Source organism: Elaeis guineensis, chromosome 1 (assembly GCF_000442705.2).
Source record: "Elaeis guineensis isolate ETL-2024a chromosome 1, EG11, whole genome shotgun sequence".
Lineage (NCBI taxonomy): Eukaryota > Viridiplantae > Streptophyta > Magnoliopsida > Arecales > Arecaceae > Elaeis > Elaeis guineensis.
Window position 1 is genome coordinate 176,145,424 of NC_025993.2, and position 23,752 is coordinate 176,169,175.

General features: G+C 38.1%; 2 protein-coding genes and 1 non-coding gene across 5 annotated transcripts; all 3 read left to right on the forward strand.

Annotated features, from left to right (window-relative positions):
* The first annotated feature begins 194 nt into the window (after positions 1 to 194).
* On the forward strand, positions 195 to 5,086 carry LOC105039771 (putative E3 ubiquitin-protein ligase RF298). 2 transcript variants are annotated; one of them, XM_073249580.1, is made up of 4 exons: positions 195 to 386; positions 689 to 728; positions 964 to 3,039; positions 4,405 to 5,086. In XM_073249580.1, exons 3-4 carry the CDS (start codon positions 991 to 993, stop codon positions 4,921 to 4,923), a joined length of 2,568 nt encoding a protein of 855 aa, XP_073105681.1. In that variant the 5' UTR covers positions 195 to 386; positions 689 to 728; positions 964 to 990; the 3' UTR covers positions 4,924 to 5,086. The 2 variants fall into 2 exon arrangements, with proteins under 2 accessions (XP_073105681.1, XP_073105676.1); XM_073249575.1 differs by having other exon boundaries at positions 196 to 386; positions 960 to 3,039.
* Positions 5,087 to 10,099: 5,013 nt separating this feature from the next.
* TRNAS-UGA (transfer RNA serine (anticodon UGA)) lies at positions 10,100 to 10,181 on the forward strand. Its single transcript has one exon. It is a non-coding gene; the product is annotated as a tRNA-Ser (tRNA).
* A 49-nt stretch (positions 10,182 to 10,230) lies between these two features.
* LOC105039776 (uncharacterized) lies at positions 10,231 to 18,348 on the forward strand. 2 transcript variants are annotated; one of them, XM_019847977.2, is made up of 4 exons: positions 10,231 to 10,560; positions 10,649 to 10,753; positions 10,864 to 10,990; positions 17,805 to 18,348. In XM_019847977.2, exons 1-4 carry the CDS (start codon positions 10,249 to 10,251, stop codon positions 17,837 to 17,839), a joined length of 579 nt encoding a protein of 192 aa, XP_019703536.2. In that variant the 5' UTR covers positions 10,231 to 10,248; the 3' UTR covers positions 17,840 to 18,348. The 2 variants fall into 2 exon arrangements, with proteins under 2 accessions (XP_019703536.2, XP_010914344.2); XM_010916042.2 differs by having other exon boundaries at positions 17,821 to 18,348.
* The last annotated feature ends 5,404 nt before the right edge of the window (positions 18,349 to 23,752 follow it).

Genomic DNA, 23,752 nt, shown 5'->3' on the forward strand with positions numbered 1-23,752 from the left:
CTAATCTTTTTTATAGATGTAAAAGAGTTGTAGTGACAAATGCGAGGGGCACAGAAAGCACCAATCCTATGCTACCCAACTTGACCCGAACCTAGTCAAAATAGATTAGGGTCAGGTCGGACCGTTTGGGTCTGGTCAGTCTCAAGGTTTTGTTCGCCTCCATGACCACGACCATCGCTACGAACCCAACGTGGTTGAGCGTCTGGTAACGCTTGACACCGAGCGGTGACACGTAGAGAATGACACCCTCGACAACCAAACCCCAAGGCAGTGGAGTAGAGACAGAGAAAAGAAAAGGCGGAGGTGTTCTTCTCTGCAAGCTCCAGCAAGCCTCATTGCCCGCCGATCTTTCTTCAGTCGATCCAGTTCCTGTTGTTCCGGAACGGGTGGGTGTCGATCCCTCTCAACCGGCTTTTCTCATGATTTATTCTGATCTATATTCAATCCAATCCAATCCAATAGATTCTTCTACTTCCCTCATCGATATATTTCTTGTATGTTGGATTTCTTCTTCTCGAGTATTTTTTTTCATGGATTTTTTGGGTTATATATTTGGAATTTTATGAAAGCTATATTTTTTTTAGTACTATTGAAACGAATGCATCTTTTTATCAAATTGATGCATGATTTTTTGATTTTTATGTTTGGGGATTGCCATTGTTGATGGAAATCGACTGTTTTGATGCAGGGATTTCACTCGGATTATGCGATAATCTCCAATCGATAAGGTTGGCTCGTCGCCCATCTCTAGCTCTGAGTTATTTAATCACAATGATTCTTTTGATTGGATTTTTCTTTTCTTTTTAAAAAAAAAAAAAAAAAAGAGATCTCTTAATAGGTTTTGAATTATAATCAACCGTTGGCACCTCTCTCTGATCATATTCCTTTTTTCGTTTCTTTTCATATGTTTTTGTTTGTCTGGATTCTGGATTTGGGTTCTGCGTTGATGATGCATGTAGTTAGAGAGTTGTTGAGGGATCAGTTGTTAGAATGGCTACAATGGTGGCTAGGGGTAGCAGTCCTCTGTCTTCCTCAATCTCTATTCAAGAAAGGGGTAGGAGGAACAAGAGAAAGTTTCGAGCTGATCCACCTATAATGGACCCGATTCCAGCCAACCCTCCATTGCAAACCGAATGCTCCAACTTCGAAGAGTTATTCCCTGTTGAGAGGAACTCGGATGATCCCAGCCTTGAGCACCATGCAGGTGCCTGCGATGCATGTGGGACGCTTATGTGTGGTCCTCTAGAAGGGCTGGGATTGGAGGAATTCCAAGACACGGATTGGAGTGAGCCCACAGAAACCCAACTTGAGGACATCTTGTTGAGTAATTTGGATACCATCTTTAAGAGTGCAATTAAGATCATCACTTCTTTTGGATACTCTGAGGAGGTGGCAACAAGTGTTGTCTTGAGGTCCGGGCTTTGTTATGGGTGCAAAGATACAGTTTCTAACGTTGTTGACAATGCATTGGCATTTTTGAGGAGTGTGCAAGAGGTTGAATCTTCTAGAACAGAGAATTCATCAGAGGATTTGCAGAAATTGGCAAAGACTGTGTTGGCAGACATGATTAGCGTGCTTAGGGAGGTCCGACCATTCTTTAGTATAGGTGATGCGATGTGGTGCTTGCTGATCTGTGATATGAATATTTCCCATGCTTGTGCGTTGGACGATAATCCCTTGAATTATATGGGAAATGGTGAGACCTCAGGCAGTTCTGCTTCTTATCAAGTGGAATCAGGCTCAAACTCCAATAGTATTTCTTCTCCAACTGCTCCTGAATCAAATGCTCCTGGACCTGAGAGATTGAAAACTGTTTTACCTTATCCTGGGACTAATCCACGACCTGAAATGTTCACTGTGGTAGGGATCCCAAATTTACCTTATGGCAGGTTGTTGGCCTCAAGCAACGTGCACGAGATGGTTCCAAATCTTAATGCGGGGAAGGAGAATCCAATTTCTTCATCTGGTCATATGGAGGAATCCTCTGCTTCAACCATTTCTCAATGTCTACAAGAAGGGAAGCCGGTAGGTAGTAGAAGGGTCCATTTAGGTAGTACAAAGAGGGAGTTTAATCTCCGGCAGAAGCCAATTCACTTTGAGAAGAGCTACAGAGCATTGGGATCTAAGGCAGCTTATAGAGCATGCAAACAGAGTGGTTTTGGGGGTGTAATATTGGATAGGAAAAGCAAGCCCATTTCCAATTCTAAAATTATAAACATGAAGAGCACCTCCATTAAGGTAGGCAAAGCAATGGGAATAGATAAGTCAAAAGCAGACACAACAGTTGAACTATCTTTTACTGCTGGACTTTCCTCTAGTGCATCATGCAGTGCAAAAGCAGTTAGCGGCACATCTCCAACACCTTCTGCAAACACGGAACTTTCTCTGTCTCTGCCTTCTCCAAGCAGCAGTGGTGCTGGTTTGAAACAAGACTGTAGTATTGAGGCTTCACATTTCAGTAATTTTGCTGGCATCCACACTGACAAGATATCTTGGGATTGGGTCCCACAGGACAAGAAGGATGACATGCTGGTTAAAGTAGTTTCCCGGCTACGGGAACTCCAGGCACAACTGCAGGACTGGACAGACTGGGCCCAGCAAAAGGTGATGCAGGCTGCCCATAGACTGAGCAAAGACAAGCTTGAGCTGCAAAACTTGAGACAGGAAAGGGAAGATGTCATTCGTCTCCAAAAAGAAAGGCGGAATTTGGAAGATAACACCAGAAAAAAGCTTGGGGAGATGGAAATTGCAATATCAAAGGCAAATGACCAGGTTGAGAGAGCCAGTGCTGCTGCACGCAGGCTCGAAGTTGAGAATGCCCGGCTGAGGCTGGAAATGGAAGCTGCAAAGTTACAGGCTGCAGAAGCGGCGGCTACTTGTCATGATGTTACAGGAAGGGAGATAAAGACTCATAAAATATTCCAGTCATGGGAGAGGCAAAAGTCATCATGTCAAGAGGAGCTTGTGAGTGAAAAGCAGAAACTCTTTCTGCTGCAGCAGCAATTAGAACATGCTAAAGAACGCCAACATCAGTTAGAGGTCTCTCTCTCTCTCTCTCTCTCATCTTTATGTGCCCTGGGCTTGTTCAAGTTTTTGTTTTGGTGCATTACATGTAACTCCCTTTGAACAGTCTGATTGCTTTTCTGTAATTCATGAGATTATCATGCTCTAGCACATGTTTTAATGTTTCAATCCTGTATCTAACTAGCTTACTTTCCTCTAGGTGGAATAGTCTATATTTCCATTGTTTTTTCTTTTCCTGTGTAGAAGTCTTCTTGGTTTGAGTATCTCAAAAGGATAAGGTGAAGTTCTAGTTAAGTACAATGGAAGCCTCTCCGTCTCTCTCTCTCTCTCTCTCTCTCTCTCTCTCTCTCTCTCTCTCTCTCAGAGATGTTTCTGTTCCTTGTGCTTTTGCAAATGAGTGGTGTTGTGTATGTGCCTTTTGCTTGTGCAAGTGAGTTGTGTGGTCCATTACATGTAACTCCCTTTGAACGGACAAAATTCTTTGCTTTAATTCATGAGATTATTACACTCTAGCACAGCACCTTTCTCAGTCCTGTACCTGAATATCTTACCTTTCTCTAAGTGGGTTAGTTTAGATTTGCAATGTTTTTCTTTTACCTTTTCTTGTGTGAAAATGTCTTTGGTGTATGTCAAAAAGATAAGGACATTCTTTTTGTGTGAAAGCACAATGAAGCTTAATAAAGCTAAGAAAGGGTAGCAATTAGATTGTAAGTGCAACGCATAGGGGCATTTTTACCCACAGACTGAGATGTAGTCTGAACATATGGAACTGAAATTATTCTTCAGTTTCTGTTTATGCCTTAAAGCAACCGTTGTCCGCATTCTTGCTGCCAAATTGCTCGAGGGTGCTTGCAGTGATGAAGACGAAGAATGATTTATTCATAATGATTAACATTTCGAATAAAAGGATATGCTAGCTGAGGATTTGGTAAAACATTTTGTACATTCGCCTGTTGTTTTCACTGAGAAAGGATAGTTATTGATTTTCATACCCCAAGCTTTGATACGAACTCAGCCTTATATTGAGATGTTATTTTCTTGAAACATTTCACTCTAGTGGCGTTTGAAAAAGAAAAAAAATCAGCACTATCTCAGGAAAGAAAAGACAAAACCTTTTCTTCTTTTTGATTGTTAAAAATATTCAAATGAAAAAGAACATATTGGGAAAATCCATGAAGAGTAGGCTTGTCTTTGGTATCTTATTTTCCATTACCTTTTCTTTTTTCTTTTTCAATCACATTCCTTGAAGAGTTGTGACCTTTATGTTGAATTGCTAAAATCCTTTCCATCATCCATAACGATCTGTCTGTTTTGATATCATGTTCTTTAAATCAGAATTCTAATTTCTTTTGTTCTTATTACACATGAAAAATATTACAGGCTAGGTGGAGACAAGAAGTAAAAATGAAGGATGAAGCCCTCTCACTGTCCAACTCTGAAAGAACTAAGCAAGAAAAAATTGAGACTTCAGCGAAATCACATGAAAATGCATCAATAGTGAAAGAAGAAAATGACTTACAGAAGTACAAAAATGATATCCGGAGGCTTGAGCAGCAGACTCTGCAATTGCGGTTAATGATAGACTCCTCAAAGTTTGCAACATTAAAATGGGGCATGAATAAAAGTTATGCGTCATGCCTTTCTGATGGAAGAAAGAGCAGTAATGCATATTATTTGACAAAGGTTATTTCCCAGGACCTGGGATCTGACGACATACAGCCCGAACGAGAGTGCGTGATGTGCTTGGCTGAAGAGATGTCTGTCATTTTCCTTCCTTGTGCTCACCAAGTTGTTTGCACCAAATGCAATGAGCTTCATGAGAAGCAGGGTATGAAGGATTGTCCTTCATGTAGGACATCCATCCAGCGGAGAATTTCTGTACGTTCTGCTGACTCTTAGCTTGCATATACATTCTGAGCTCGATTGAGTTAAAGAGTTCAGAAATAATGTTATGTGAGACTTTAAAATGAATAATGCATCCTAGAACATTTTACACTGGATATGGACAAACAATTGCTCAACAAATTGCAATCTTTTTTTGGTACATCTATTGTTCCTTGTATATTCTGATATTTATATTTAAGTAGCTGATGCCTTGAAGCGTATAGAGATGCCATTTACAAGTTTTCAGTATATAGAAATGTCTTGCAAAAAGCTTGGCATATGCTGGTAGTTTGTCATGATCAATTCTTTTAAATATTTTAATTCGAAGATCATATTTGTTAGCAATATGATTAAACAACATCCAATTCTGGTTGTTCGTGTTTTGTGCTGCTATCTTGTCATTTTTTCCTTGATCTTCTTTCCCCTTGGCTTATTATTCATTGTGCCAACAGGTATCTCAATTTTTTTTTTTTGGTAGCAAGCCTCACTCATTCTGAATTACCCTCTTGAGGAAGGGGTGGTTCAACACTTGCATCTGTATTGACATGCGAGCAATTTTGTATGATCCTTATCTAGCACTAGGGTGCAAATGACCCTTGGAAAATTTATGTTTATATTATGATTAGCATGTGTTTGTTGTTTGAATTTAGATGTAGATTTGAAAGTGTAAGGGATAGACGAGTAATGCATCTGAATTTTTACATGGAGTTTAAACAATATTCTCAGTTGTTCCTCTATTTTGTTGCCCACTAATTCTTGTTTTCCAGTGCTAGGATTTGGGCGTGAATAGGAACGAGTGATTCACAAATCTGACCTTCAGATAGGTGAGAAATGGCATAATCAATTATGTCAGTCCAAAGAATAAAATAGAATTATGGATTTGTTATCCATATCTAGGTATAATCTAAATACTAAATGAATGTCTCAATAATTTTAGTCTATATATTGATCTTCCAAAAAAGGCGAGTGACGTGTAGAGTTGGAATTAGCTAGTAGCAGTCACCTTGGTTTATATTTAGTTGCAAAAGCAATGCTTGGAAGTTTGGAAAGTATCATAATAAATGGCTGGTAGGGTCTAGGGCTTAAGTATCTAAAACACAAGGGAGAGAAGATGAAAAGACTTCAGAGAGCAAGCCTTGGGTTCATGATGGTGCAACCTCATTGGTTATGCTTTGCAGTTTGATTTTAGCAGACTTCTTTGAGGAAAAACTGCCGAGAAATTCAGAAACCTCGCAATATATATATATATATATATATATATATATATATATATATATATATATATATATATATATATATATATATATATATATATATATATTACGTTTTCTTTTAAATTTAGAGCTTTATATAGTAAGTGAAAGGACAAAAAAGGAGTGACAGCATATGCGGTTTTATGTCATATAGCATAGAAATATGAAAAGCAGCTCAAGTAATCCATTAACATGTAATCTTGGATAGGATTTAAGTGTTTTTAATTAGATCAACTAGATCATTGGATAGATGTATGGTCGGTGGACTTGCATATACTCAAAAAAAGGAAAAAAAAAATGTTTTCTAATCATCTCTCTCTCTCTCTCTCTCTCTCTCTCTCTCTGTGTCTTTGTGTGAGAGAGATCGGTCTAAGAGGATCTAACTTGATCAAATTCACCAGCGACCACAGAAATGCTGAGATTAGTTGTTACCATACTGGAGCTGTGCTGAAAACTAGAATTTTGAAGTGACAATATTTAAAATTTTACCAGGGGATATAAATGGCAAAAGAATAGCATCTTGTTTGGAAGTCATTAGTGTCGCCACATGAAATGCATATTTGCTATGAAAGGGGAAAGAAGGGGGAAGAAAATGATAACATTGCCCAGTAATTAACTGCCCTGCTACTCATATATGCATTGCAGTAGCTACTTGAAGTTAAAATGATGACATTGTCATGCTCCTAGAGCCGCTACTTGGAGTAGCATGGTAGTTTGGTAATTATTGAAGTGTTGGAGTGGCAAAGGGGTAAGAGTCCTATCCCACTGCTTCCAGTATAATAATAGGGCATCTACATGCATGATACATGTTATCATTTACATGCATAATGTCTTTTAGTATTGTTCATTTGCCAACTTTATGATATTTTATGCTTAATGTTTGATTTTTCAAATTATAATTTTAATGTATAATTATGTTACTTGTGTATACTATGTTTCATCAGTCTACCGGAGGTGGGCGGCAAAATCATGAACCTTTCATGTACAAACATCCAAAAGAATTGCAATTAATTCATGACAAAAAATGATAAATTGATGGATTCCTAGTAATTTTGTGTATATAAATTTATTGTATTTGAAGAAAGATAAAGGATGTTGGTAGATGATAAATTTAGTGTATATATCTATTTTCATTTTCCTTGGTTCTCCTTCTACCTTCAAAAAAAAAAAAAAAAGCTACTGATATCTTTTCCAAGTTAGTAGTTGTTATATAATGGCATTATTCATTCCTTAATTTCTCTCAATTCATATTAAATATATGGGAAAACACTTATCCGTATATCCCCAAAATGAGGAGTATCTTAGCCGTCAAACTTGTTCTCCATGACAGATTGCTAGTAATTGTTTATAGTGTATAAATTCTAGTTGTTGTCTCCAAATATGAAAGGAGAGATATCTGAAGTAAGAATTATTGAACAAGCTGCACAAATATCTGGAGAGACTTCTGAGAATCTAATTTGTGAAATTGTTGATGTAGGCATCATTTATGCATCTCCATGTTTAGGGCTACTTTATAACATATTAGAGGATCACCTGATAGATCTGATTTGAGAATTTAATTTGATCATTTTGGACTTTTTCCATGGTCTCCTGCACGACACGGACACAAACGCTGATAGTAGATAAGTAAAGGATCACCTAATAGATTAAGAGGGTGTTTGGTTCACAATCGAAATCAGAAATGGGAACGAAAATCAGAATGGCTTGGAATCAGAATTGGAATAGTCAAATCCCCTAAGCGTTTGGTTCATTACTGGAATCGAAATCGAAATTGAAATAAAAAATTGAATTCATAGAGAAGAGTAGGCATTGTGTTCTATATAGATTGAGCCATTTCCATTCCATCTCAGAATTGGAATAGAACTCTTCCCAACTAAATGGTTAGAATGGGAGTCACCCATTTCGAATCCAGACCCTCACTCTTCTTAACTAAACACCTCTTAAGTATCCTATAACACTCCTTTTGAATCTCTTATTTCAATTATAGTCAACATCATCCAAATTCAAGAATTCTCTCTTTACAATGTGAAGTCAGTGGTGCATGCTACATGTGGTTGCTCAATATAAATTGTAAAATATATATCAAACCAATATTACCTATAAAATCTTATGAATAGGACCTTAAAAAGTCATAGTTAAGTTTGAATAACATAATTGAGATGCATTATAATTATTTGTAAGTTTGAGGACCCCTTCATTTGAATGTTATAAGTTTCTCTAGAATTTAACTGGACATTAAGATACTATAAAAGGAAAAACTAAATCAATTCAAATTGACAAAAAAAAAAAAAAAAAAAAACTTCATTATGGCAGGTCTAGCATTTAAAAGTAGACTTTTGGTTGTCAAATGTTTCCTATAGCCAAGGAGTGCCATCAAGTAGCCTCCCACAACTAGAACTTGGAATAATATTTAAACTATATAGATCTCATCACTTCTTTATCGTCACACGATGTCGAGTTAGCAGAAATAGCATGTCAATGTAAACTGCATCACTTTCGCATATTGTTGTCTACATACGAAAATGTACCTCATTAATGCTTGATCTTAACAAATTGAACTAAAAATATGATGCATTAAGAAGCTTTTGAATCGATAGATTAGTATGTAAGAATAAAAATGTTCTTCGTTCATGCAATATTCAAAAAATATGAGTATGTTCACCCAGTCTAAATTCAAAATAATAGTCTTATCAAAAAAAAAAAATTCAAAATAATAGTAACTAAAAAAACCAATAATCGTAAAAAAGAGTGCAACTAACATATTATGTACTTGTCTAACAAAAAAAAAAAAAAAAAGTCTACCTCGTGCTAGAAATACAAAATATTTTTTAATAATTTCAATACTTTATGATTGTTTTAACAAAATATTAGGGAAACTTAAGGGCACTAAAAATCCTTATGATTTGGAAGGTTAAAGAATCTTGAAAGATCTATTGGTTTGTAATCTACGTAATTTAGAAATATTTTGCATTCTAGTTATTGATCAACTCTAGTTCTTGACAAATGTAAATTGCTTCTTTTACAAATTCTTTATGGTAATACATGATTCTATATATAAATATAACAAGAAGTGAAATTCTTTGTACACCATTCATGATGTAGAAAATCTAACGTGGAGTACACAGCTTCATCTTATTGAGCCACGTAACCACCGCTTTTCAATGCGCATTTAATATTTGTAATTCAATTTTTTCATTTAAAATTTTGAATGACAAAAATATTTCTTTAAAATATCGGGATAAAATATCATAATATCGGTACAAAATGTCATAATTTTTTTAAAAAAAAATATTTTCGTTATTCAAAATTTTAAATAATAAAATAAAACTATATATATTAAATTAATATTAAATATATATTAAAAAATAATAACTATACGATTCAATCAGACGATGTATTTCCTATCGAATTTTTTACACTACAGTATAAAGAATTTCTCGTAACAAGAAAGCTAAAGTCAGGGTGTGGCTCAATATAAAACCGAGCCCCCGAAAATCTCAACTTCGATCCACTCAAAAGTCAAAACTCGCTGGATAGAATGGGCCCACTTTGCATGAGTCCAGTCACAACCCGCTCACATCCGAGGCGTCTCTGTCGTATACATAACGCACTCAAAATATGCAGATAGAGTGCCAATCACCAAATTTTGTATGCCTTCACCACTGGCATCTTCACCGCCTCCCTCTGTCACATTGTCTGTCTCCTCTACCTTGCCACCACCAGCACTCCATCATGGTCCCTTCCATCATCGGCTTCATTCCCTCTCTAACATCAGAATAATTAAATACGGGATGGGCTTGTGCCCTAAGTAAATTTGATTGGACATGATAGGTACTGGTGAGGATTTGAAGCCCATGCATGGCCCTAGAGCAAGAAGACCGTGCCTACTGACTGGCTAGTTTTAAATAAAGCTTAGAACGCGCAATTTCTTAACAATTGTCGATATGTCCGAGTGGTTAAGGAGACAGACTTGAAATCTGTTGGGCTACGCCCGCGCAGGTTCGAACCCTGCTGTCGACGAATGGAATTCTTTTTTTAAATTTAACCTATTTATACATTTTTTTTTACTATTTTTCGTGATTATAAAATGGAAAATATTGTCCAAACTTTTCACTCTGGGAGGCTATTAACTTTTCACTCTGGGGTCGACCCTCCTCCTTTCGCCTCGCTGACCATGGCCGCGGCGCCGACGGCCGCCGTGGAGAGCCTGGTAGTTGTACACAACGTGGCGAAGCGGCACAACGTGGGGACGCTGGCCCGCAGCGCCACCGCCTTCGGCGTCTCCGAGATCATCTTCGTCGGCCGCCGCGACTTCAATGCCTTCGGCAGCCACGGCTCCACTTCCCACCTCCGCTTCCGGCACTTCTTATCCCTCTCCCAAGCCCATCTCTACCTCAAGGCATCTCTCTCGCTCCCACCCTTTCCCCCACCGCTTTTTTTAGGGTTTGTTTCTCCGTTCACCCTGTGCTTGTTTTGGGTTTCATTAGGAGGAGAGGGACTGCGACATTTGTGGGGTGGAGATCACCGAGGGCGCCATCTCAGTGACCCACCATCCGTTCAAGAAGAGCACTGCTTTCCTCCTCGGCAACGAGGTGCTTTCTTTTTTCTTGATTTTCAGCATAAGATTTGCTTTTTTTTCTTTTTTTGAAGTATTCATTCAGATAGAGTTCTTTAATGAGGTTTCTATGTTGCTTCCGAGAAGGGTACGGGTTTATCGGAGAAGGAATGCGAGATTTGTGACTTCTTTGTTTACATCCCGCAATATGGTGGTGGGACTGCATCACTCAATGTTACGGTTGCCGCATCAATTGTTCTGCATCATTTTGGAGGTAGGCTTGATTCGTGATCTCACTCTTTTTTTCTTTTTTTTTTTTTATGCACATGGACAGAATTAAATTGTGTTCATGGCTTTTGATCTCAAGAGCTGGCAAGGGTTGTCAATCAATACTTGTTCCATGCAATTTCTGATGAAAATAAGAATTTTCCCCCGTTCTTTCCTTGTTCAAATGGAGTGAGGTTGGAAAAAGAAGCTGGTCCAAAACGATAGGAAGATTCTATCTATGACATGAGGTTTTGCGGCTTAGATACCAATAAATTTCTGATGATAGACAAGAATGTTTTTCCTCTTTTTTACCTATAGTAAATGAGGTTGGAAGAAGAAGCTGGTACCATGAGATAAGAAGATCCTCTTTATGACACGAGATTTTGTGAATGTAATAGGAACAAACAACAACCAATGCATATATATAATTATGAGAAAAGTGATGGTTACTCGATTGCCAAAATAAATGTACAAGGAAAATCTGATGCGATTACTCATTGCTTCAATCTAACGTGCATAGGGTGAAAACAAAGTTATACCAGAATGGAGCAATGCAAATCTGATTCCATAATCAAATTGAACATGTTAGTGATTGGAAGTAATCACATTCTGGCAAAACCTTTCTAGTGATTCTTAACTTCTTTATCTGTCTCTTCATTTTTGAGGTTCTTCATAATCTCCCTCTCGGTAATGGATGTTCATAGAATGACAATTGGCAGCTTTAGAACCATATATGCTGCATCAGGATCATTCAACTTTTCCTTTTGAGATCCACGTATAGGAGGCTTTTTTATCAGCATTAAGGACAAACGGCTCAGGACTGTACTTAAAGATGTTGCTGTTTGGGGGGTTTGATAGACAAGCATAGATTGTTGCTTACCAAGAGGTTGTTAATGCATCTTCAGAACTGGCTTCCTAATGAATTGGAGGGGAAAAGCTTTTGCCAGTTAAGATTTCTTGTGAAAAACCTGAGCATGGGTGACGAATTGATTACTGGGTCATTGTTAATTCATATCTTAACTTGTTGAACTTTTCAACATAGTCTACCATGATTATATTTGTTTAAAATGAAATAGCTGCTTAAATATTTGATTCTTTTAATCATGGAGTTCGTACCTTTTCTTTTAAACCTATGCTCCCACTTTAGAGATGTGCCTGGAATAACTAATTCTGTTCTTGTGTACTTGTTTGAACCAAAGTAGTTGCTTGAACATTTGGTTCTCTGAATCATGGATTTCATGCAGTTCTTTTTATACCTTATTTCTTCCAAGTCGGTATTGAATTTATACTAGCTAGTTTTAGTTCTTCTTTGACTCTTTATTGGGTTTACCCTGGGGCTTTGAACTTATATTAATCAGACTCAACACATTGACGATGAGACATTGCAAAATCTATTCGATAATCAATTAATCATCAGTAAAATCTAGCCTTTCAGAGATCATGTCTAGGTTTGGTTTCTTTTAGAACTCTGGTATTGGTTGATCCCCCTTTTTTTTTCTTCTACACATTCAATCTGGAAGCATGAAACATGTCAATCCTATTAGTTTCGGCTGTCAATCCTCCTAGAGTTATGACTACATCGGCTTGAGCAAATGTTCATATTCTTGATCATCATCATGCGGGCTTAAAAATACTTCATGAGGGATTATAAACATTGAGCTCCTTTTTGACTGTGGGTGGGGACAAGTGGCGTTTATCCATTTATGCGGTCAAAGATGAAGCTTTAGCCAGGAAGTCTTTATTGTGGTCAACAAATCATTAGTACACTTAAGTGGGCTAACTTGATTGTGTGAGGAGTGAAAACATATGTTTATCCTGTGCAAAAGGTCCTTTCCCTATTAATCATTTATTCTCAAGTTAACCCGCATTCCAACCAAATAGCATTTCCACTTAACCTGCAATGTTACCCGTAATAATATGACTTTGACGAAATATGATTTAGACTTAACCTAGAAATAGAAGCACTTCAAGGTGATACTTATGGCCATGCCACCTTTCATCTTGCAACCAAATGAAGCCTTGTTAATTTTCTTCTGGGTTTACCATTCCTTATGTTCCTTGAGCTAGTCGATGTAAGTCGAATGTTATCTTTCCACTTTGTTGACTCATAATTGCTAGTTGAGTTATGCTTCCTCATACGTGCATGTAGTGTTTGGAATCATGGTACAATGTTAATGTTGGTTTTGTAGACCCATGTACTCACTATGGGGTACATAATGCATGAATACTATTTAGGTCGCACTAGGAGTTTGTTGCTAGAAAGCTTGGTAATTTTAGAGCATGAATCACTTGAATGTTTTGATTGCTTGCTTTAAGGATAGTCAATAGCATCTCTTATACGAATAATAAAGCATCGTGCTATGGCCAAACCATAATTTCAATCACTCTAGTGCTTAGCTTTGATCAAGGATTACCACATTGTGTATAATATCCTTGCCGATGTGTTTGCACAGTACACTTATTTTGCAGCTTAATTCGGGTACATTACAGGTACTAGTATGGAAAATGAGGAAGTCTATTATAGTTTCACAACTAGCATGCTAATGTATACCGTATATATTCTGTTTCTTTGAAACATTTAGCCCATAGACATGATCTATTAGTCTTAACTAACCTGTAGAAATATAAAATCATAAATCATTATATATATTTGTGACTTTTGCAGTTTAACTTGTGCACTGCATGACTTCAATATATGTCATATAAAATGGTGTCCTGCCTTTTTACATTAACAATAGAAGTAAGCTCAACTATGTGATAGAAACTACAAAGGAATGTAACTTGCTCTGTAGAGTAATATATCATTTACAAAAGGGATATTTTACTATTAGAAACTCAAATAGTATGGAATATCATGTTTCATTTGTATATCAGATCCTTAAATCTTCATGTTATGTAAAAATAATGAAATTCAACAGGAGGAGCCTTTGCCTATAGGGTCATAGTTTTGCAAAGATGCTAACCTTAATCTTGGTTTTAGCCAAAAGAAAATAATAAGGTTCCTATAATATTTTGTAATTCTCTTTAATGTTGTGATGTTGAAATCAAGTCATAAATCATAGAGTGAGTTAGATCGAATCAGATCATGGATTAAATTGCATACTGTTATTTTTTTTTTCTAATTTCTTTTCAAACTATTTAAAGTATAAAAGAAAATGTAAGGATTTGAAATCTGAGTCAACTATAAAATAGGTAAATAGAGGATAAAAGGCCATGCATATATGGTCTAATATTCACAATCATAAACCTATATATAGTTTGTATTTGTAATCAACCATTTTCTTTGTTTATCAAAGATTTTTGTATCCTACCTCTCAATACAGTTATCCCTTTTTATTGGTAAGAACTTCAATTATTCATTTAGATAAAATGTTTTAGAAACACAAGGATGAGATTTTAGAATATGGTTGTAAAGAGTGTTGTCAAAGGCACTTAGGTGCTCACGCGAGGCAAGGAGGCCCTTGAAGTGAGTTTACAAAGGAGATGCCTGGGCAGGTGCCTAGGGCAGAACAAGAGGTGTTTAGGCAAGTGCCTCTCCAATGTCCATTGGTGTTCTTTCTATCCATTTTTTGCCCATTGTTCTAGAGTTTATTAGCTTTGTTTTGACAGTTATTTTGGTATATTGGAGTCCTTGAAAATAAAAGGCCTCTCTAGGTTATACAATGATTTACCTTTTGATATTATGTTTGATTTGGAAACATCAAGGAAAGTGGTATTTACTATCATATTTGAATTTTGAATCTTCTCAAGAAAGTCCAGTAGTTTATTTTAGCTGATTTTTGTTTAAAAATATGGCATAAGGAGTGGTACTTTGATGTGATATTTTGAAAGATGTGAAGTAAGATAGCTAATGTACAAGACAATTATGATTTTGCTGCTGAAATTTGAATAAGTAATCTTATAATGCTCACGTTGTTTTCAAATGCATGTAATATTTGTGTCTAATATATTTATTGAACTTCTTTAAATTAACGCCTTGCTTTCTTCAGGCGATAGGGGTCCTGTAGCCTTAAGTGGGCCTTTTGCTTTTGACAACCCTTTTTATAGCAGTGCAAATGTTCATCTCTTACTTGTATATCCATTAACTCCAACAATAGGTTTGCTATCTTTAGTAGTCAAGAATTACTAGCGATAAGTAGGATTGCGAACAAGTTGAATGTGAGCAAGCTAGGCTTAGCTCAAGCTCGGCTTTGAATAGATAATTCCTACATTGTGTGTAGCTGAGCTAGGAAAATTGTGCTCAACTCAGATTATTAGACAAGCTAGCTTCAGCTTGGCTTGGTCAGGCATAAATGAAAAAAAAAAAAAGCCAGGCAGTGGATAGCTTCATTGACTAGAGGCTGTGTAAATCACTATGGGAGAGGTTGAGAATGGAAGGCAGCAAAGATGGAGATGGAGGTAGTGATGAAGCACCAAGGAAATCTAGGCAGCAAATCGCGTGACAAAAAAGGAGGGAGAGATGGATATCTTGCATGAGTGGAGATGAAGAGGGCTAGGGCCAGCATGCGGTTGCTCCCTTCTCTTTCTAAGAACAGGCTCAGCAGTCATTGGATCAAAAGATCTAATGGCTGCTCATCTCAAGTTGCAAGGGATGATGACTAGGTTTGTTTTATCACTGTTTGAGAGAGTGGAACAGAGTAAGGTGATGTGGTGAGGAAAAAGATATCAGAATTTTCTGGAAGACCTCTAAAGATGAGATGCTATAATTTGGGAGCAGCTTCAGATGAGGTTAATGCCATGAAGTCCAGTAATTCAAAATAATAGGTATATTTATAATTTTATAATAAGTATACGTAACAATAATGAGCAAATGTGTTTTGAGACATATTGAGCCAGGCACAAACAAGGTACGGTTAGCTTGTGCTCAGCTCATGTGCTAATTGAGTGAGCCCATTTTGAGCTGAATTTCGAGCTGATGAGTTGCTCACAAACAGCTTCCCCCACTTTGACAGCCCTGGTGACTAGATACTGTTAAAAGCCATTTAGCTAAATTTAAAATGTACTTGACATGATATTTATGTAAATAGCATGATCAAGTTGGACTTATGATCCAAAGGACTATATAATTCATTATACAAATCTGGATCCTACGATCCTAAGTCATAACTGATCCTAATTCAAGGATGAGATCCAGATTGGTTGGGGCCATTTGATCCAGATCATAAGATATGTATCATGAACTGTAAGATTTTGACAACAACTGTTCGGTCATTTATCCTTTTCGTTTTTTCACCTTATTTTATTATTCGGTCTTCTTTTTCAGTTCCCTGAATGCCTGAAACCAGTTCATAACATACTGATTGTTACAATAGCCTAAATCCTAGGTCCCACAACTGCACTAGATTAACCCATCAACAAATGGGTCCTGTTGAAACTGCTTGTGTTCTCACCTTGCATCCCAATCAAAGGCCAGCTCTATGAAGAGATATATATAAAATATTTGCTGACCATCCTTTTTTAAATAATTCAGCCCAAAGGCTAATAAAACACCATAACAAGAAAGATACACCACACTGTGTTCTCTCGAAACATCATTATTTGATGTCCTTGTAAACCAATTGAAGAAGCTGTACCGGCTTCTGAAGCAAGTCTCCTTGGTATATATGTTGCCACCTCCTCTTCAAGCTAGTGTTTTGAAAGGCAGCTGTGGTAGGACAGTCAAAGTGACCACATAGCATGGATGCGATTAGTATTTTTATCTATAAAACAATAAATAAAAGACATAAAATACAACAAAATAAGAATAATAGTTGCAATATTTTTTGAATAAATGATATTAATATGAATAATAATAATAACAATCAGTGCTTACTATTTAATACTAATAGCTTTATAACATAGTTGAAACCCACATCCAACCCAACAATCGGTTTTGCAATGTTCTACATCTGCATAGATCACATAAGAGTGGACCACATATTTGGTCCCACAATGCTAAATAGGCCATATATGCAGCTGCATAATGATAATTAATATATGGCTGAATGGTATTAAGTGGATTGCCTTTTCAGCTCGTATGTGGTAATTCCTACACATAGTGCATTCCGGAGCCCAGATCTACATATGCAGCCATATGCACTGCATTTTAAAATATTGCTTCAAACTGTTCTAGTGAGCCCAATATCTGTTTTAATGTCTTTCATCTTGCCTGGCCAAACAGCTCTGCTATTAATGTAATAAATTGCACCTTGAACCCCAGATTCTAATGAAATGTTTCTCACAGGTGATTGAAGAGCTATTCTGAAGCTATCTTGCATATCAATTCGTTAATTTTTTTTTTTTTTTGTTTTCATCCACAAAGGTCAAATTTGCTTTGGCCCATGCCGGACTGCACATTTCATCCCTAAAACCTGCTCCTTCGTGTTGCATACATGGCACAATTACATCATGCCATTTCCTCAAAATATTTCACCATTTCTATCCTTCCAAATTCCCCAAGGCCATGGCTACTATACATTTCAGACTTAAGATAATCAAATGACTATTTGGCTGGGTGAAAGTTTGCTGAAACTTAATGTATGTCGATTATGGCTTCTAAGGCAGTGTTAAATTAGTTGGAAAAGCTTGACTATGTAAGGAAGGCAAGAGACTGGTTTGCACATTTGCCTGGGTTAAGGAAAATGCTGGTCCTGTAACATTTTCTCTGAATTCTTGATTGTTAGGCATCACTAGTAACAAAATAAAATATGATTGTTTAAGTACTAATGATCAATATCTTGCAGCCCCATCTTACCATTAAAATATATAAGATGTTTATCCTCCAAGCCCTAGTGCTTGGGCAATGTTCTAACATGTTTTTATTTCCTCTGTAATTCCCTAAGCATGGCTTCCTTCCAGTTTGGGCAGGCTTTCCTGAAAGAAGCCGAGAGGGAAACAAGTTCACTGTAGCTGAGAAACCTCTTAAGCAGGTTAGAAGGAACTTTTGTGCAGATTCAATTGAATCCGTGATTGAGGAAAGGAAGACTAGAAAGGAAACTGCTGCCTGTGATATTTTTGAAGGGAATGGCGCTAATGACTCGCAGGCAACAAATCTTCTAGAAGCACTGTTTCGTGGCGAAGTACAGTAACTGCTGCCCCAAGAATTTTGTTTTCCAACCGTGGTAGCCAGCGGTGAACCAAAGAAGGTTGCTGTTCATGTGACTAGGAGGAGCTCCATATACACTAACAAACTGAAGAATGATGCTAGTCGGTCATTCCAATCCGTAATGATATAGAATTATTTACATGATGTTCTATTTCTCGTGTGTGATGTTGATGTCAGGATTTTACATGTTTTAACATCAGGTTGATTAGTAAGGATTCAAATGACTACACATGTTTTAACATCAGTTTTATTACATGTCACAAAATCAGGTTGATTACTAAGCTTTTAACATGTTTATGTAGTACGCATGCCCGTTAACTTTTTATGGGGCTTCAAATGACTGATCCCTAAGGATTCGTCCAATGTATCATCAATATGGTTTGACTAGTAATGCATGTTAGTAGATTGCGTATCAACATGTAGACCCGCTACTTTCCATCCTGACTCATCCATTAGAACATATTGGCTTAAAAAAAAAAAAACAGAGAAAAAAATGTAGCATTTTATTTAAACTAAAAATTTAATGAGGAATATAATTGCAACAACTGTGAATAAAGAGGAAGTTTCTGTAACTTTTTTTTTTTGACGCATAAAAATAAGATACGTAAGGTTGCCGTGGTCCTGCTCTTCACCTAATGTCCTCCAATAAGTTGGCATATCAAAGACCAACTTATTACGTATCGGACATGTGTACCTTGGTAAAAGCCACGAAGCCAAAAAGAATTCAGGTGGCAGAACCATAATTCACAGATAAACAACAAAGCATATTTAGCCTGATCCGTAGGTTAGAGGATGAGTCAATAGGGCATATTATTTTTTATTATTCAAAGATGAAGCTGATATGGAGGAGGGCGGATGGTCAATTTGGAGAGGCGAGTAATGGCCTTTGGCCAGAAACTTTTTAAGTGCGATCCGTTCGAGAATGATATAGAGGATGATCTTTATTTGAGAGAGTAGAATGGCCTATCTCACCTACTAGATCTGACTTTTCAGAAATAGCTTAATCTTCGAAAGAGATGTCATACCTGCACAACGGATGCTAGACAAAGTAATCTGCTTCGTTATAAGGTATAGTTACTTTGACACTGCTGACACGTCCCTTGACTCCTCTGATCTTTGAGACCCCTTTGTTGCTCCTGTAGTGATCCGACGGATTATTTTCATTTTTTAGAAGCCCCCTCCTTCGGGGTTTGTCAAAGTGAACTTCGATGGCTGTATCCGGGATGATCGGAGTGGTGCGGGCTTTATCATTCGAAGTCCAGATGCTAGGCTATTAGCAGCAGGGGGCTCCTATGTCTTTGAGCCTTCTGTCCCAGAGCAAAACTTCAAACAATATGGACGGGTATCATGTGTGCCAGACAGAAGTTGCAGACGGAGAGGATCCTTATTGAAAGATATTTTACTACCGCCGTTAGATAGATCTAGAACAGCACGAAGCAGCAAGGTACCCATCCACTCCTCTATGACGTCTGGATTGTTCTTCATCTTTTGGTAGCAGTGTCGATCCGATATGTTTACTGGTAGACGAACAGTGTAGCAGATTGGGTCGTATCGTATGTGGCAAAGCACTCTAGGGATTGAACTTGGAGACAAGATAAGACCTACCTGCAGGATTTGAGGGATATTTTGTATATTGACTTCATAGGCTACTCTTACACTAGAATGATGTGACCGTTCGTATATATTAAAAAAAATAATAAAGTATATGAAGAAAAGCAAATAAATCAATTAAAGAGGTAAGGCCTTACTGTGCATGTTCCGTCGTCTCATCAAAGCATTCTCCAAAAATATGCAGTGCCCACGTTTGATTTCATAGTTTATATCATGAGTCCTAGGTTCCTAGTTGTAATAGAATATAAATGCTGCGTTATAAAACAGTGAATTTAAGCAGCAGGTTTTGGTTATAGTAATATTGAACTATAGTTGTCAGGATATCAATTTTTCTGACCGTACATATGAGGCATAACGGTAAGTAAGGAGGCCAAGAAGGGACAAATGTCAATATCCGTGACTATCATGAGATGGCAAAAAATTTGCATACTCTACTTGATAAATGGTCCAACACCTTAAGAACCTTAAGATTTATCTTAATTAAATACAATGAAAAACAATGCAAAATAACAATCCAAATCCAATGAAAAACGATCAAATATCAGCAATAAAAACTTGACACCAAAATAAAAATTAAGAAAAAATAATATATGCATATCTTCATGAAATTTGAATCTACTAAAAATCTTCTTTTTACACACTCTATAACTAGATTTCGGAATGTAAACATCTCTCAATCGATTTTCTTAATCGATTTGAATTCAAGGAATATCAAGAGATGTGTTGGAGATTTGGTACCACTTATTATGGTAGAAAAAAAAAATAAAAAGAGAACGCAATCAAATATATGGATTAGATCAAGATCTACCTCTACGGGGCATGCAAAGGCTTCACAGTGAAAGAAAACAATTACAAGAGGAGATCATACATTCTCAACTCCAATAAACCTCTTTCTTTTAACAATAAGCACTCACCTCTCACCCTCACAAAAATCCCCAACGAAACTCAGACCTGCCGTATCAGGGTCCTCTGATGCCCTTGAATGTTTTCTACTGCTCTCAGCCGCTACTCTCTATTCCACAAGGCGTTCTATACCTCTCAGCCTATCTGTCCCTAATAAAAGGTCTAAATTTCAGTCTAGAATAAAAATTCTTTTTCAAAAGAACACAAATTACCTTCTTGGCCGTTGGATCTTCCCCACTTGCATCCTTGACTGTCAAAACACGTAAAACACCCCTCTGATCGCACCACAACTGTCGGATCACGTAGAAGGAACCTGCGAGCTGCGATTTTTGGACTGTGGACTGGGTTGGTCCATGGTGCTCGCATGGACCATGCCATCCCATGCGGTCCACCATGGACCACGCCAATCCAACTGTAGGAGGTCGCTGCGTGGGTGCGCATCTGCCTGGGCCGCACGCCCGCGCTTGGGCCACATGTCCACACCTTGGCTATGTGCTACTGTGGGCCTTGCACGCTCGTGGGCCATGCCTGCAGGCCTCGCACGCCTACGGGCCATATCTTCGAGCTTCTCGCATCTGAGTTTCTTTTGCAGGTTTCTCTGTCTTGAATTTTTTTCTATAGATCAAATTCGAAGTGTCAAAAACTCAACAAGCTCCATTTTGACTCGACATTCGGCCTCCATCTAATTTTGAGAGCTTTTGGATGATCTCGTCCCCTTGCCTTGGGGCATATGCCTGGCTGCTCATGGATGGGCAAATATAGGAGTCAAGCCAAACCGCTCGATCCTATCTCCATCGTGTGCTGTAATCCATCTGATCTGAGACATGCTCGAGGTAGCCTCCTGCGATATAACTTCACCTTGTGACATCGTCTATCATCCTCCTGAGTCTCCCATCTCATATCCAATCCATCTGTTTCTGGAGCTTTACCTCGTACTAGGCTCCCACTAGCTCCTAAAGCTCCACCTCGTGTTGAACTTCCTGCCAAAATATAGTGTCTTCCATACTTTCTTCCCTTCATCACAACCCTATTGCCACACATGACCTTCAGGATTCCATCATTAGCTCTCCATCTGTAGCCACTTGAATTCAGTCTGCTCAGTTAAATTAGATTATTTTTGAAGCTGGATATATATCGGACCTCACCCAACTTCCTCACGCTCTATCATGCATCTGTAAGCTGACCATCTCACTATCCTTGATCTCACAGCTCGATCCATCCGACAAGTGAACAATGCCCTCACTGCTCTCTAAGATATCGAATAGCTCTTCTCTGCAACATACATGATGCGAACAAGCATAATCTAAAATTCACTGGGGGGAAAAAGTAGATCCTCATCTGATACTAGAAAAATATCATCACTTTCTTCTATATTGCTATCTGCCATCGCCACAGTAGCCTTCATCCGATATCTAAGCTGCGGATAATCTCTGACTCGATATCCCAACTCATCACATCGGTAGTATCTAATCTTACTCGAGTCCCTTGACTTGGATTTGGACCACCCACGTTATGATCCTTTGCCGCTTCGTCTTTTACCACCACCACCTTTGGTCATCACCAAAGTCGAGTTGGCATCTGAACTTGAAGCTCGGTTCTTCCATCTTAGAATCTCATTCTGGAGTAGTACAGAAGTAATCTCCTCCATCTTGATAGTGCTATTTTTCACTAGAAGAACAGTCACCAAGGACTCAAAAAAAGATGAAAGCGATGAAAGCAAGACCAACGCCCTGATCTTCTCTCCAATTTTCTTGCCAATACTGAGGAGATCGACGAGGATCTTTTCAAAATTGCTGAGATACTTTTGCACACTCTGTCCCTCGCTTATCCGTAGCTGATAGAACTGCATTCAAAGGAAAAGTACATTGGTGAGTGACTTTGCCATATACATCCCTCGAGTTTCGTCCACATCACCATCGAAGAAGTTTCACTGAGCACATGAATCGTCACATCATTTGCTAAGTATAAGAGGATCGTACTCACCACCTGCATCTACAGTTGCTTTCAATCCTTCTTCTCTATGGTAGTTAGTTTCTTCTCGTATATAAAAGCATCGATCAATCTTTGTTAGATGAGCACATCCTTCACCCTCGCTTGCCATAGGGAGAAATTATTCTTTCCATCATACCTCTCTATTTTGATTAATCCTGACTTCTCCATCTTCTTCAATCTTGATTAACACTGACATAACTTAGACAACTGCATGCTGTGGTACCACCTGACTCTGATACCAATTGTTAAAAATCTAGTACCATTTATTGTGGTAGAAAAAAAAAAAAAGAACACAATCAAATATATGGAGTAGACCAAAGTCTACCTCCACGGGATATGCAAAGGCTTCACTATTAAAAGAAAACAATCACAATAGGAGATCACATACTCTCAGCTCTCATAACCTCTCTCTTTCAACAAGAAGTACTCACCTCTCACCCCTTACAAAAGCTATCACAAAAATTTTCAAGGAGACTTAGACCTACCGTACCAGGGTCCTCTGATGCCCATGGATGCTTCCTACTGCTCTCAGCTGCTACTTTCTGTTCCACAGGGCGCTCTATGCCTCTCGACCTGTCTGCCTCTGATAAAGGGTCCAAATCTCAGTTTGGACTGAAAACCCCCTTTCAAAAGGACTCAATTACTTTCCTGGCTGTTGGATCTTCTCCGCTCATGTCCCTAGCCGCCAGATCACGTAAAACACACCTCTAATCATCCACAGCCGTCGGATCATGCAGAAGAAACCTGTGAGCCGTGATTTTTGGATAGTGGATTGGATCGGTCCACAGTGCCTGCATGGACCATGCCATCCCATGTGGTCTACCATGGACCATGCCAAATCCAACTGTAGGAGGTCACCGCATGCCCGTACCTGGGCCGCATACTGCTATGAGCCTTGTACTCCCGTGGGCTATTTCTGTAGGCCTTGCACACCTGCGGGCCGCATCTCCGAGCTTCTCGCATTTAGGTTTCTCCTGCGGGCTTTTCTATCTCGGGTTTTTTTTTTTTTTTTTTTTTTCTGTAAATCGAATTCGAGGCATCAAAATCCTAACAAGATGAGATGTGGAGCTTTGGCATGATGATGTTGCCAATGAAACTAGGATTTTGCTAGAGATGGATCAGGTGGTGTGACGGCATGGCGAGATAGAAACAGAGGCTAAGGTTTTGCCGAAGAGGATA

Excerpts from the sequence above, each read along its gene's own strand:
- LOC105039771 (XM_073249580.1), top strand. The coding sequence starts at position 991 with ATGGCTACAATGGTGGCTAGGGGTAGCAGTCCTCTGTCTTCCTCAATC. Across the intron at positions 3,040-4,404 it reads AACGCCAACATCAGTTAGAG|GCTAGGTGGAGACAAGAAGT; the intron begins GTCTCTCTCTCT and ends AAAATATTACAG.
- LOC105039776 (XM_010916042.2), top strand. The coding sequence starts at position 10,249 with ATGGAAAATATTGTCCAAACTTTTCACTCTGGGAGGCTATTAACTTTT. Across the intron at positions 10,561-10,648 it reads AAGCCCATCTCTACCTCAAG|GAGGAGAGGGACTGCGACAT; the intron begins GCATCTCTCTCG and ends GGGTTTCATTAG. Across the intron at positions 10,754-10,863 it reads CTTTCCTCCTCGGCAACGAG|GGTACGGGTTTATCGGAGAA; the intron begins GTGCTTTCTTTT and ends GCTTCCGAGAAG.